At 45.9% G+C, this 15343-nt stretch overlaps 2 protein-coding genes across 2 annotated transcripts in view; one reads left to right on the plus strand and one right to left on the minus strand.

Moving 5' to 3' along the window:
• The window catches only part of LOC308356155 (kinetochore-associated protein NSL1 homolog), a gene marked incomplete at its 3' end in the record, with an annotated part of 431182 nt that overhangs the window by 396562 nt on the left and 19277 nt on the right, over nucleotides 1–15343 (plus strand). Inside the window, exon 4 of the mRNA XM_080824932.1 lies at nucleotides 14155–14209. Coding sequence (XP_080681058.1) covers nucleotides 14155–14209 — 55 coding nt within the window. The remainder of the gene's footprint in view (nucleotides 1–14154; nucleotides 14210–15343) is intronic.
• Nucleotides 1268–6327, minus strand: LOC308356243 (cyclic AMP-dependent transcription factor ATF-3-like; the record flags this gene model as incomplete). The annotated part of the gene is made up of 3 exons (XM_080825080.1): nucleotides 1268–1465; nucleotides 2899–3006; nucleotides 6088–6327. 3 exons carry the CDS (start codon nucleotides 6325–6327, stop codon nucleotides 1268–1270), a joined length of 546 nt encoding a protein of 181 aa, XP_080681206.1.

Genomic DNA, 15343 nt, shown 5'->3' on the forward strand with positions numbered 1-15343 from the left:
AGCCCGACACTTAAATTGACCATGTCTTGGTTCCAATATTTATTATATCAACAGGTTAGGAATACTAGGATAAATAAGTAATATTTTCTCTTACAGAAAATTGTAATGTACTATTGAGTGGGATTAAACGCTGTGAGGATTTCACAGAAACATCAGAATTTAAACAGACAGTAGCCAGAGCCCTGTGGCCAGTGTGAATGACCTCTCACAGCTCTCAATGCTCTGGGCCAGATTTCTACAAACATCCTCATGACAAACAATGCCACTAACGTCCAACAATGCTAAAGCCTAGGCATCACCGGCTTCAAACGTGTCTCCACTGAATGTGGTTGGCAACCGCGAGAGAAGGAAAATGGAATATTCGTTGGCTCTTCTGGCCTAGAAACAACTCCTGACCTAAGTCGCCGAGTGGAGAGTCCTAGTCCTTTGGAAGTCGGACTTCCTGCTTTCTTCCTGGGACATTAGAGCTGAGTTTGCGACAGAGGACCTGCAGTCAGGCCCGTGAGTTTTGCGTCAATGCCTGGGTGCCGAGGGAAAGGGGGCTTTCTCCAGTGATGTGAAGCTGCCCAGCTCGCCGCAGAAGGCTCTTCTCCCGGGGTGGACGAGCTCTTCTGGCCACCTCAACATTCTGGAAGACACTGCCTTGTGGGGATCGCCCCCCAAACTCTCAGAAACCAGATCTGAGGAAAATCACACCGGTGTTGTGCGCAACAAACACCAGGAGAGCACAATGCCTAGCTTGGACACAGCGGTGCCTGGCACACAGTAATTGCGGTGCCCCATAGCAGGTTTGCTAGAAAGCACATCCCTGGCCATTGCACAGCGTTGCTAAACGCCATTCTCACTCCGTGTCCCCTGTGCGTGGCCGTGGCCGTGGCAGCGCAGGACGTGGCCCCACTCCATCCACCCAAGGTCCAGACACTTCTTCAGCATGAGTCCTAATGGTGAGAGTCCTGGTCTTGGTAGAATCCAGGCAGCAGGTGGGCAGGACCCTGACCGGGGCCCCTCTGCAGCATCCAAGAATAGCCAGCACGTCAAGGCCTAAATCCTGGCATTGAGACAAAAAGATGCCCTCGTCCTGGTCCAATGTCCACTCTGGTGCAGAGAGGAAAGGCCCAGCCGAGTTACCCAGGGCTCTTCCGCCTCGACGGTTCTTCACGGCTTGGGATGCGAGAGGGGCACAGGAAGTCAGATCTCCAATGGCTTCAGGGTTCGGGATGCAGAAGGTTTCAATGAGGACCCCCAGTTGCCCCCATACCACGATGGCTTAGCTTTGCAATGTTCCTTCTTTTATCTGTTGGATAAAAAGGTTTCTCTCATCTTCTGGAGTCCGCCCGTTCTGAGCCCGGACAATGCACGTGGGCCGGTGAAGGTTGAGCATGTATATCAGATGCTGCTTCTCGTTCTTGAGCTCTTCGATCTGGGCCTTCAGTTCGCCGTTCGCACTCTCCAGCTTCTCCGACTCCTGGGGGATAAGCAACAGAAGTGTTGGGGACGGAGCCAAGGTTCCAGTACAGAGAGGCTGGCCTCGGGGCGCTGGAGGTCACCGCCGTCAGGGTTCATCGGGCTGGGAACGGCCCTCAGGGAGGGAGTGCGGTGGGCTCCCCGGGGACAGTGTCGCCACAAAGCTGGGACAGCGGCATCAGGTCTGGAAGAATCCAGATCCTGGGGAAGCCTTTGAACTTGGAGGCTTCTTCAGAGACGCCCTCGAGTTTCCACTCACAGTTGAGTGCGGGTTGTGACTCTCACGGCAACGAACCAATGGCTCAGATAACTCCTTTGTGGCAGTCCAAGGGCCCACGCGCAGCCCTCCTGGACCCGCGAGGGCCCCGAGCGCTGGGAAGAAATGCACACTCGTGGTGCTTACTCTTTCCTGAGCCGCTAATGTCAGTGAGAAGTTCATCTCCCCAAAAGAAACGTACAAGGCAGCACACGAAATGTCTCCGTTTTCCCTGCCTCCCTGAAGCCATCACCAGAACCCCTGGGGACCTGCAGACCCCTGGCGGACACTCTGCCCTGGCCTGTCCACACTCGGGGGAGGGGACACAGGCACGGGAAGGACCGTGCCAGGGCCCACCCCACCTGCCCGGAGATGCTCTTCCTGCCTGCGCTTCTCCCTGCAGAAGGGGAGCCGGCAGAGCGCGGCGGGGAGCTCGGACCACGGGATGAGCTGAGAAGGGCGGGAGTTGAGAACACACAAGCACCCAGAAAAAAAAAGAGAGAGTGTAACCACTGCTTGCCGATTAAGGAAATCACTTGTTCGAAGGGATCAATTAAAGGCTTTTCATGCTGAGCCGATGAGAGCTGGCAGCTTCCTTCTCTCGGTAAAACGGGCGAGGGGGGCGTCTGTGGCTGGGCCGACAGATCCCGCAGCCTGGAAGCTGCCGGACGTGTGTGGACGGGCCAGGCCTGCTGGGAATCTGGGCAGCGGACAAGCTGTGGTTTTTAATTCACACACCTGCTTCTTCTACACCCAGAATCCCCTTGGACGTGCTAACAGCTTTGTCCTCCCTCCTGCAGCACCTGGCCTTCTCACTACCAGCTACACATCCTTCTGGGCAGGGGCCTTTCTGACTCCCCTTGTGATGGCAACATGAGGTTGGTGGGGGGCAGGCATGAGCAGGAGGAGGGGGTGAGGCTGGGTCGACTCTCTCTCTCTCTGTTTCTTTCTTAAAGATTTACTTGTTTATTAGAGAGAGAGAGAGAGAGCGAGAGAGAGAGAGGGGGAGAGGAAGTGGGGGGAGGGGCAGAGAGCGAGAATCCTCAAGCAGGCTCAGCGCACAGCCGGCCCCGGGGCTGGATCCCAGCCGGCCCCGGGGCTCGATCCCAGGACCAACTGCCTGCCGCCACCCCCACCCCCCACCCCCACCCCCCCGCAGCACTGCAGGGAGGACTCACTTTCTGCAGGCACTCTGTCTTCTCCTCCTTCTTGTTGCGGCACTTGGCAGCTGCAATCTTGTTTCTTTCCCGACGCCTCTTTTTCCTTTCGTCTTCTTCAGGAGCTACCTATAAAATTCAAGAGACCGCATGCTTCATGGGAGGCAGAAAATGCGACCCATCTTAAATACACCGCCTTTCATCGCAGCAAAAACGGTGAACCAGGACAGCCTCCACGCGAGGAGGGCTGAAGAAGTCAAGTCCTAGCCTCCTGCATGAAACCTCTCCACACGTACTCGCAAAGGAAGAATGCAAATCGAAGAACCGCTGGTTAAAATTACATTGACAATACTGGGGCGCTTGGGTGGCCCCGTGGGTTAAAGCCTCTGCCTTCGGCTCAGGTCATGATCTCAGGGTCCTGGGATCCAGCCCCGCATCGGGCTCTCTGCTCAGTGGGGAGCCTGCTTCCCCGTTTCTCTCTGCCTGCCTCTCTGTCTACTTGTGATCTTTGTCTGTCAAATAAATAAAATTAAAAAAAAAAAACAGTATAAAAAATTACATTGACGATACTAGTCAGTTAAAATTCAGCTTATCTAAAAAATACATTTGGGTTCTGACATGAGTGGGATATTCAGATTGAAAACTATCAGTCACAACTGTAATCCCTTGGAGCAGGAACCAGATTCTGTTTCATTTCCTTTCCCCTGGATCTAGGAATGACGTCAGGAACATCGGCTAGCCGGCCACCTTTTCTCTCCTGCCTCTTCTTTGATTTGAGACCCAGGGCACCCCATTCACCTCTGTCTTCACTCAGAGTATGAAAGCACCTCCTTCATGAATTCCAGAGAAGCCCCTCAAGCTCCCGGAAAAGAGGAACCCAAGCACATTCCCCAAACAAAGTGGCATTATCGGCCTGGGGCTTGGTGCCCCCTGTGGGCGGGGACCAGGATCCAACCAGTGACTCAGCCAGCCAAGACCGACCGACCTCTTCCTCTGCGCCCCACCCTGAGGCAGCCGTGGGGGTCCTCAGAGAACAAGACCCTGTCCTGCTTTAGGATCTGGTCCTCTCCGGAGGTTGGCTCTGATCCTGACTGATGGGGAACCCACAAAGTTCAGCTGCGGGGCTTGGCTGAGAAGCTGGAGACCGCCGGGGATGAAGTACTCACGGTGGGCTTGAGTGGGTGATGGTCTAGGCTGCTCACGTCAGACCTTGTTGTGCCGCCTGTCGCTGCCCTGGACGGCAGGAAAGGGCTCCCCAGGGAGCCACACCTCCAATCAGAGAAATCCTGGGGCACCGTAGTCACCTCAGATCCGTCTTATTACTAGTCCTTTGGCTTTGACGACACTGACTTAGCTCGCACGGAGACAGAAGGCCTCACGATTTAGAGAAACAAAGCCCGAGGGGAAAGCAGGGCAAGGGCCAGTTTTATCTTTTACATCCCGGACCCCAGGACCACACAGGGGGACATCTGAGTTTAAACTAAACTGGCTCTGAATCCCAGCTTCACCACTTACCAGCTGTGCGACCTTGGGCAACTTACCATCCTCCTCTGAGCCCCAGTTTCCCTCACTTGTAAAATACGATCAATAATCTTATCAATCTAATGGTGTTGGCAGGAATATATATATAAAAGTCAAATGCTTTGCACAGTGCTTAGCTTATAGTCAGCGCTACGTAAGCCTTAGTTACTATCATATTAACCTCACTGTTCCTCATCAACAACTCAGCAATGGTGGTGCTCTCTACACAACCCTACAGGTGTTTTTGGGTAGGTGAGAGGACTCAGGGTTTTCTCATATGAGGAAGTATTTGAAAGTAGAGCAAATCTCAGAATCGTACACTGTCAGAGACAGAAAAGGCCTTAAAGAACCCTTCGGTTCAATCTCCTGACTGTCCTGACATGGAAACGAGGCACAGAGGGACCAGCAGCAGTGCATTCGGGGAGCCCCGGGAATCGCTAGTTCACGGTCACTAAACCAGCAGGCTACAAAGCTCGGGCGTAAGCCCAGACTTTTGGCTCCCTGTCCTGTGTCCTCTCCGGGATGCACCGCCTCATTCTCCCTTGTCGCCTTCCCAGAGGTGACTGGGACCTGGCGGAACAGGGTCCTGCTGCCCAAACACACGCATGCCCATCGGTTTCACAGGTGAGAATTATAGCAAACAAGGGGACCCGAATTTTCAACGATTTAGTTGGTGCATTCGCTTCCCAGCAGAAGAACCTACTTGTCATACTGAGCTAAAATCAGAAGGTCACTTAGTAAACACAGTCAGCGGATGAGCTGGGTGGCTTTAAGGGGTACGGCCACGGAGCAGGAGATATTCTGTCACTGGCTGTCCTCTGCACTGGACATCTGCTTCTTCCTCTGAAGAACTCTCCAAATACCCTTGCAAAATGCTTTTCTTTCTTCTATGGGGAGCCTACTACTTCCCATTACATCCCGTCATCTCAAGGTATTTAGAGAATTTTTAAAAATTCCGTGTGTGTCCCATGGCCCACCTTGCACTGTCCAGTAGCAGACAAGGCGATGATGACATCCTGACATTAACGGAGCACAGGCGATGCCTCTAACGATGGCTTACGGATGCAGCGTCATGGGGAGCCCCGCGGCCAGTCACTGAGTGCTGACCATCAGCGAGACCCCCAGCAAACGCCATGTCGTTGAAGCCTTAGCTCAATCCTATGCCGGAGTCACTATTACCACCAGACCCTTTTATAGAATCATAAAGATTCTACAAAACCTCCTATGAGAAAACCCAGAACCAACTTCCTTTTAAACTCAGTTCTTTCTTGGCCAGTTCTGCTACCCCTTGACCAAAGACAGTGGCCATGGCAGATGAGTAAGCCTGATACACTCCCGTCTTTTATCCACGAGGGAAAGGCCCACAAAGTAGCCCACAAAGACCTCCCCTCTGAGGTCCTCGAGCCACCGCCGCACGGCCAGCAACCAGCTCTCCGGGTGTCTGACGGAAGAGCGCCCGACGGGGAAGCGTGCAAGTGTTGGAGACAGGGGTGCGCTCGGAGCGGAAGCTGTCACCGGGGCTGTGAGCACGGCTGGCTGGTCCTGGCTCCCCAGGCTGGCTGCTGGGGTCCTCGCCGTGATGAACACCGTCACCACACTCTGAGCAGCCCCCTGCCTGGAGCACGCCCGGCCTGGGGGGTGTACAGTGGAAAAGCGTGGAAAGACCTGGAGAGAACGCGGGGAGCCCACCTCGGTTTTCGTGACGGCCATCTCGAGGGGTCTGCCTCTGACCGTGACCGACTCCAGCGCAGAGGACATCCGGTGACAGAGGTGCTTGTTCTGGATGGCGAATCTCAGCTCTTCCTTGACAAAGGGTGTCAGGTTAGCAAAATCCTCGAACACCAGTGACCCAGGAGGGGACAGGCAGGGGACGATGGCAGACGCGCTGACTTCCGAGGCAGAGACCTGGCCTGGGTGTTGAAGCATCATTTTGCGGAAAGAAATATGGAGACCCAAACTACTTCAGGGATTTGGGGCGCGGGATCAAGTCTCCCCACATCCGCGGCCGGCAACACCGGAGCCGCACTCCCCTTGGGCTTCTGTGTTGTTTTCATTTTATGCCGCCCTCCTCCTGAGGAAACCAGGTTCTTAAAGCACACAGCTCGGCGATGTGCAGAAAAATGCCTCCTTGAAATGTACAAAGGGTGGCATTTCGGGCTACTCTGAGTTCAAGAAGGTGTTAGTTTTGGCTGGTGCGCATGCACGCAAACGTAGCCTCGAACAGTCCTGAAAGAGGAAGAGCATTTAAAGAAAAAAAAAAAAAAAACCCAACAGTGAGACTCTTATGTAACCCCACTTTCAGTCTCTGTTTTGAAGAGAAACTTGGAAGGTATCTGAAGCGAAGCCGAACGTCTCTGTCCGCGAATGGAAGTAAGAACGAGGGCCTGGGGACTCTTGGGTTTAGCAAATAAATCTCTGAAGCTTCTCCCTCAAGAATTTTGATCCAAGTCAGTGAGAACGAGGACAGTAACGGCAGCCAGCACGTGTGTTTCTTCCTATTTTTTTTTAAGATTTTATTTGTTTATTTATTTGACAGAAAGAGAGAGAGAGATCACAAGTAGGCAGAGCAGCAGGCAGAGAGAGAGGGGGAAGCAGTCTCCCCGCTGAGCAGAGAGCCCGATGCATGGCTACATCCCAGGACCCTGAGATCTCAGAACCCTGAGATCATGACCTGAGCGGAAGGCAGAGGCTTAACCCACTAGGCCACCCAGGCGTCCCTGCACTTCCTATTTTAAAGCAAACTCCAGATCTCGTGTCATTTCATTTCTATATACCTCAGTGTACATCTCTAAAAAATACAGTCCTTCATGAAGTAGAAATTAATTTTACTTTGTTTTAAGCATTTTTCCCTTGTTAACACTGATGCGTGTTCAGCAGCACGTGTAGTACTTGTGCCCTTGAGATTCAGCTGAGCTCAACTTTGTTAGCTTGTATTTTTTCTTCATTAAAGAAGTACATAAATTTTGCATCAAATTTTCTCAGATGTACCATAATGGTTATCAGAGCTAAAATGAAGGAAGAATCAGTGATTGAAATGGGATCTTCACTGAGAAGAATACAGTAATAAGCTCGTCTATTTTTCTTGGTCTTCTGTATTACAAATCTGAAGTTCTTACTTTGCCAAAATGTTTTAGTTCAATATTTAAAGTTATTTTCAGCGACTTGAGTATTGTGAATTTATTTCAGACTTTTGAATCAGCTGTGCAAGAGAATGTCAGCATTAATGGACAAGCATGGCAGGAAGCTTCAGATAGTTTTATGGGTATGTGATTTAACTTTCCTTCTGTCATTAATTCCTCAGTGATTTTTGTGGCTAATTTTATCTTGAATGCTAATTTTTAATCCCCGTTTTCAGTCTTGTTTTTTTTTAAAAGATTTATTAGTTTGTTTGTTTATTTGAGAGAGACAGCAGAGTGAGAGAGAGCACCAGCAGGGTGGGGGGCACAGAGGGAGAGGGAGAAGCAGGCTTACCGCTGAGCAGGGAAGCCCCATGCAGGGCTCCATTCCAGGACCCTGGGATCATGACATGAGCCAAAGGCAGATGCCCAACCGACTGAGCCACCTAGGGGCCCCTCGGTGTCCCTTCTTCTAAAAATTTTCCTTCACCAAAAAAAAAAAAAAAAAAAAAAAAAAGTTTCCTTCACTGGGGGGGGGGGAAGGGAAACAATTCTAGAAGGCTACTGAGGCAAACTATACAGTAGTTGCCTTGGTTTTAATATACGCTATCTGGCATTCTCAATAAGGTTTTCATCTGATTAGATTGAAAGTATTCTTGTCAGTAGGTTGCCGGAAAATACTGTACTGCTATCTCCAGATGAAGAAACGGGCCCAGAGAATTTCTGTGATTAAAACCTTATAAATCAAGTTGTATTTTTACAAATGATCCTTATAGTAGACAGCGAAGTACCCTTAGAAGTACAAAGTTAAATTCTAAGAGTCCCAACCATGTAAAGGATGAAGTAAATATATGGAGAAACCCCCTAAGAGACAGAATGCTTTCTTTCTGTTTAATATTTATTTAACTAATTAATTTGGGAGGGAGAGAGAGAGCAAGAAAACACAAGCGGGGGAGCTGCAGAGGAAGAGGAGAAGCAGACTCCCCGCTGAGCAGGGAGCCTGATGCAGGGCTCAATCCCAGGATCCCGGGATCATGACCTGAGCCGAAGTTTAACTGACTGGTCCACCAAGATACCCCAGAATACTTTCTTCAAAACAGACTTAACTGTAGCCCTAATGGTGTTGACATATCTAAAAAAAAATATCAAAATCTTAATGGAAAGAAAACGGTCCGTGGCCAGTGTAAGAAGGCAACAAATTTAGTAGAAAAGAAATGATCTGTGTGAAGAAAGGGTCAGAATTCTCCAGCAAAGTCTAGGAGAAGGGCTACCCTCACGAGAGGGTCAGAGTATCTTGTCTTTCCCCATGGTCATATTACAGAGTCTGACCAGCATAACTTGGTATCACTGCTTGGTATTACTTGCTATCCAGTCATACCCTTGAGCTGATTCCAAGCGCATCAGGTAACCCTCTGTGGTTATAATTTTTCTTCTCAACATTAAGGTAATACTTTGCCCAGAAAACTTCAATGTTTAACCCTTGGGATTATTATAGTTATCTCTTCAAGGTCACCAAAATTTACTTTCTGGTTTATATATTGAAATGGTAAAAGCAGTAACATTAGATTTCCCGAATAACAGAATGATGGCCAATTAGTAGAGGAGAGGAAGTGTATCACAATCACCTAAGAGTATTTTTAAACTCTACGGCCTTCCCTGTGTCTTTATTTGACTCTTGTTCTGTGAAGTCAGTTTGGAGTTGCTTTATTGTTTGCTCCAGGCTGCCTTTAGCAATATGATTCATCAATTTATAGATTAAGATACGTATTTTCTAATTGGTTGGCAGCCTGGGTAGAGTGTGGTTATTCTTTGCCCCTTTTCTTCCTTATGACTGTGAGGCAAATAGTTCAGAATACTATAATTTTACCTGCTTTCACTGACACTTGATAGTGACATACCAAATTCTAGGCCATAGATGAAAACACGCGGTCCTTACTATTTAGGAACTCATTGTTAATGGAAAGAAATGGACAGGGAATTACTATACTGTTTAGGAAGGGGGATAAGACCTAATCGAGTAGATTGTTGTTAAATGCATTTAATGAATGACAGCATGCTAGATAAAAAGGAGGAAGGATATTGGAAGCAGAGAGAACAGCATGTGCAAAGGCACGAAAGAGTGATATGTTTGGAAAATGTCAGAAATGAATTGGGAAAACGAATGGCAGGTGTGACCAGAGGTAAGCTGAGGCCAGATCACAAAGAGCCCTGAGAGTTTGCTAAGGAATTTGTACTTTATCCTGCAGGCAATGGGGAGCCAGTGGAGATTTTTAAAATAGAATTTACATGAAAAGCTTTGCATTTTAGAACACTGAGTGCTGCCTGTGAAGGGGGTGGATTGGAGAGGGGTGAAATTCAAGGTGGGCTGATCTGAGGGAAGTTACTGCAGTAGTACAGTAAGAGACGGTGAAGACATGCTCAAAGACAGGAGAAAAGGAGAGAAGAAGGTTCTGCAGATGAGATTCAAAGGGTTTGTATCTGATCAAATACATAGAAGCAGTAAGGAAGCTTCACAAGGGCAGAGGTTTGTCTGTTTTGTTCACTGGGATCATTGTAGAAATGAGTGAACAAATAAAAGGAAAGAAGAAATGAATATACAAGTGAAAACAACTTTCTCCCTTCCTCTGTGGCTACCCTGAAAGGACTTGATTTCAGGGTTGACCAGGTTCATTTAAGAATTAAAGTGTACGTTTCCCGAGAGCAGGGGCTATATTTGTTTTTCAGCACTTGGCTTGGCATATAGTAGGTACACAGTAAATACTTGTTAAATTGGTGACAAAATCTTCTCTCAAATCTGCTCAAATTGTTTATACATTCAGTTTTGTAGCTTTATCATTAGGTGGCGCTGAAAAACCATTTTCCTCCATAGAAGATTTAGCTGGGAGACTTTTTTTTCTTAACTGTGAAATAGTACGTTATTTCAGGCTAATGACTGAACTTTTTAAATGGTAAGTTAAAATTTAGGAAAGGCTACTCATCTCAATGAGTATTCAAAGTAAGCAGTGATTGTTTTTCTCATAATACTCCCAAAAGAATTTAGTTGGTCTTAGTATCTGTTACATGAATGAGATATACCCGATGTACTTCATCAATCTTGACCCAGTATGTGTGTGTGTGTATATATATGCTGATATGTCAGCAATGTTTGAAAGCTTCCAAAAATAAATATCACAGTTTCGGAATTCTTAGTGAAGCTTCTACTTAATAAAATAGATACATTTCTAGCATAGACCGTGACATAGGAGAGCTATGATGTGAGACCACTTAGGCCAATGATCTAGCTCTTTAGTTTAGTTTAGTTTTGTTTGGAGATTTATTTATTTGAGAGAGAGTGAGGGTATGAATGCGCATGTAAGAAGCCGGTTTTTTGGTGGGGGGGAGCAGAGGGAGAAGGAGAGAATGCTCAAGTAGACTCCCCACTGAGCAAGGAGACACTCGGGCTGGATCCTAGGATCCTGAGATCATGACTGAACTGAAATCAAGAGTCAGACCTGTCATCGACTCAGCCACCCAGGCACCCCGTTCTGTAGTACTTTTAACTACTTATTCTTGAAGACGACTTTCAAAATAAGGTTGATGTACCACCTGCATTCATTTCATCTAGAGTACTTAGTTTTGGGGCCCCATTCCGGAGGCCTCTGTTGAATCAAAATGTCTGCACTTCTGACAAGTTCCCCATGTAATTATTTTGCTGAAGTTTGAGATTCACTATTTTAAAACAGGAAAGCTACAGAGAAGAGTTTTAGTTAAAGTATAAAGTCACCGTGTCTCTTACTTTTCCTGCTATTTATCCATTGGTATCTATTTCAGATTTCACTTTTCTGCTCTGCTACTGTCACAGCTTTGGTGCAGCACATAATAAAGTCAAAACATGTTGGAAACTCTAACATTAAATGCCCTTTACAGTCTAGTGCTTTTATATTTTATCATCCTTCTTTCCTTACACTTTGTCCTGCAGCCACTTAGAACTTTTAGTTTTAGAACAAAGTTTCCCAAAACCTCTGTGATCTTGCAAATACAGTTTGCTCTGCCTAAAGTGCTTCCTCCTGTTATTTTTTGTCCCACCCTTTTTTATCCAATGGATTTACATTTATATTTCAAGCCTTAGCTCAAATGTCGCTTTCTGTTTAACGTCTTAAATTCCCCAGGTAGAGTTAGTGTTCTCTTATTCTGTGTCTATATAGCATTTTGTTCATACCTTAATTGCACTTATCAAGTTGTTTTGCAGTTATGTTTCTTCCAGGCTCTTAGAAAGCAGGGATCATGTTATATTCATCTTTGTATTTTTCTGATTTAGGCCTGGCTTCCCATAGGTGCTCAGTAATTGGTTTTTCAGTGGGTAAATAAATGAATTAATCACCAAGGGGAGGTCCATTAACTTACTATATTTGTTTTCAATTATTTTGTATTTTCTAAATTTAGCTTGTTACATTTCTATATACAATATAAGCAATGTGTTTTAAGAAATGTTTGATACTGTTTGTCTCTTGAAATAGATTCTGATATCAAAGTATTTGAAGATCAGTTTGATGAAATCATAGTAGATGTAGCCACAAAACGTAAGCAGTATCCCAGAAAGATCCTTGAATGTGTCATCAAAACCATAAAAGCAACACAAGAAATTCTGGTAAGATGATTTATCTTTGAGATAAGAAGCTTTGTTTTATGTCTGTTTTACTATAAAAAAGTTAACATATGAGGTCTTTGTGGACACACGTGACGTTTTGTTCTCTTTGTCTTTTCTTACTCAATTACTACTGTTTGTCTCGTGAGATTTTTTTTTTCCAGTTCTAAGTTATACTAGATTTTGAACATAGCTGATTTTAAAATATAATTTGAGGAAAGAAGACTAACTTTCCAATTCTGAGACAGGAAAGAAAAATAAGTTTATCTTTTTTTTTTTAAGATTTTATTTATTTGAGGTGCGGCAGTGGGAGAGCATCTTTAAGCAGACTCCCTGCTAAGCGCAGACCTTGACCTGGGGCTCAATCTCACAACCTCTGACATCATGACCTGAGCCAGAACCAAGAGTCAGACGCTTTGAGCCATCCAGGCCCTCAATAAATTTGTCTGTGGAGCCTTTTCTTTCTTTGTGTCATTTGTGTTTGGCACATTATTTGTACATGTTTCTAAATTCTGGAAGGCCTCTTTAGCTTAAATTGATGATGAAGGTTGAATACCTGTCAGAACACTGAAATTTGCTTTATAAATTGTGTGTAATTTGTTTTGCTCCAAAAGTCATGATGGTGTGGGAGTAGGTTTGCTGGGAACGGCACTGCCTCTGGAGCGAGAAACACATGTTGCTTTACATCATGTTATACTACTTATCATTACTTTTTGAAATTAGCATACTTTCACATTTAAATCTTCCAGTAGCTTTTTGTCAGGAATTGTTTCAGACAGTGCAGGCATTGTTCTGTGAGAAAAAAATATAAGCAGCATTTTTCTTTTTTTTTCTTCCCAAGCATTTTCAAAAAAATACCCCACTCTATCCTCTCCCACTCAGCCTTGCGTTTTAAAGCTTCCCTGAGAAATGTATTTCTTTTCTCTCTGTTATTACCCCCTTCTTTCCCGGAACAGAACTGAGCTGGCAATGAGTATTGCATCAACGAAAGAAGGCGGGCAGGCCTAGGTGAGGTGCTGCCGTGGAAGGTTAAAAATGGACGCCAAACGGATTGATGGGGTGAGGATACTGAAGGCAGCCCTTTTAGAAAACATTTTTGGCTCCTGCTGGCTTTGGGCAGGAGTAAGGAACATTTTACTCTTTCTTTTTGCTAAATTACAGATCTTATTCCATGAGCCTTGCCCAGGGGCCATGCGAAGCTCCGTGTTGTTCCAGTTTTGCTGTATGTGCTGCTGAAGGGAGCGCGTGGATCCTTTGCTGTAATTCTGCTCTCACAGTCCCAGGATATCACAGGACAGATACGCGTCAGTGCGCTGACGTGGTAGCGGCCGCCTTGTAAAACAGAGCTCCTGGGAAATATGAGTTCCAAGCTCCAAACACTTCTCTTAAAATGAACTTTAGAAAACCTGTCTGTTCATAATTTGGAGACTGCCTTGTACTTTAAACAGAAAATTCAGTCTCTGTGGCTTTAATTTGCTTGCTTGCTTTTCTTAAACTTTTTTTGTGGTGCTATTTCTTAGCGTATGCAGTGGGTGGCAATGCTAGCAAAGGTAACATTTAGTTTGATCTTTCCCCTCCTTTCCTAAAGATTTCAGGACTGACCTTCCTTCCTTCCTTTCTTCCCCTTCCTTCCTCTCTCCTTCCTTCCTTTCCCTCCCTCTTCCTTCCTTCTTTCCTCCCCTTCCTTCCTTCCTTACTCTTACTTATTGGAGAGAGAGAGAAAGCACTAGTGGGGCATGGTGGTAAGGGGCAGAGGGAGAGGGAGAAGCAGACTCCCTGCTGAGCAGAGAACTCAGTGCTCAACACTGGGCTCCATCCAAGGACCCTGAGATCATGACCTGAGGTGACCTGAGCCGTAGACACTCAACTGACTGAGCCACCCACGCACCCTCCCCCCTTTTTTTTGTTAGAAGAACGGTTCTACCAGCTAATAGTATATTTGCTTATATTAGTTGAAGGAAATGTTTATATGAAGGATTAAGTGATTAAATCTGTTTTACCTTATACTGTGTTTAGAAGCAGTACTACCCTGTTGTACATCCATTGGACCTCAAATATGACCCTGATCCAGGTGAGTCATTGCTCATTTGTGATAAAAGTGAAGCACCAGCTTGTAATTTTTATGAGTTCCTAATCCTCTTTTAAAGGTGTCAGTGGGAAGGATATCTTCCCTTCGACGCTCTAACTTACTACTGTGTTTCGCTCTTCTCTAAGATTATAAAAACTTGGCTCTAAATGTACTGGCTCAGTAATCTCCAGGAGTAGGTCCTAGGCATCTGGACTTTTATAAAGCTCTCCCTTGACCTGGACTATTAACAACATCTCAGTCTCTAACTTCTGTTATAGTACCGTCCCATTTCTCACTGCTACTATACTGTCCATGCTTTGTATTACGGTCTAAGTTATACTGTTAAAGCATTCATGGTGTCACTCCCCAGTGTGATGACCGTCCTTGGTTTCTCAATGTTTGCAAAATAAAACCCAATAAAAATATATTGTTGAGCTTAAGAAGAGATATGCATACTTGATAAACCTTTGAACTCAATTCTGTTTCCATTTAGATGCATCCTTTAAAACTCAGAGAAATAAAATGGGTAAATCTTACGTAAATCTAGCAACAGAATTTGCATTGCTAAAACGGTGGATCATATATATTTTTAAATGGCTCTATTCACACATTTAAAAATTCGTAACAATTCTCCTAAGAGATCTTTTGGTGTTTTCTTTGGCATTCAAAAGTACCATTTATTTGTTTCTTTATTTTTTAAGATCATATTAATTTGTTTATTAGAGAGAGTGAGAGCACACATGTGTACGTGCAAGCCAGGGAGCAGCTGAGGGAGAGGGACAAGCACATTCCGTGCTGAGCACGGAGCCTGATGTGGGACTCAGTCCTGCGACCCCGAGGCCATGACCTGAGCTGAAATCAAGAGTCAGGTGTTTAACTGACTGAGACACCCTGGTGCACCCCCCCTCCTTTTCTTAAATACCCTTTCAGAACTTTTAGAAGAACAGTTAAAACCTTGATTTGTTTGTATGGGCAACTTACACTTATGGTTTTGCGTACTTTATCTTTGTCTAATTGTGCACTACTTTCTAACATGTCCTGCCCCTCCTAAATCTCCCAAAGCCAATGGGGATAAACCAAGAGGGGGATGTACAAGTGTATAGATACTCAGAAATTTGTTAAAATCACAGCATTCAC

Source organism: Martes martes (genome assembly GCF_963455335.1).
Source record: "Martes martes genome assembly, chromosome: 15".
Lineage (NCBI taxonomy): Eukaryota > Metazoa > Chordata > Mammalia > Carnivora > Mustelidae > Martes > Martes martes.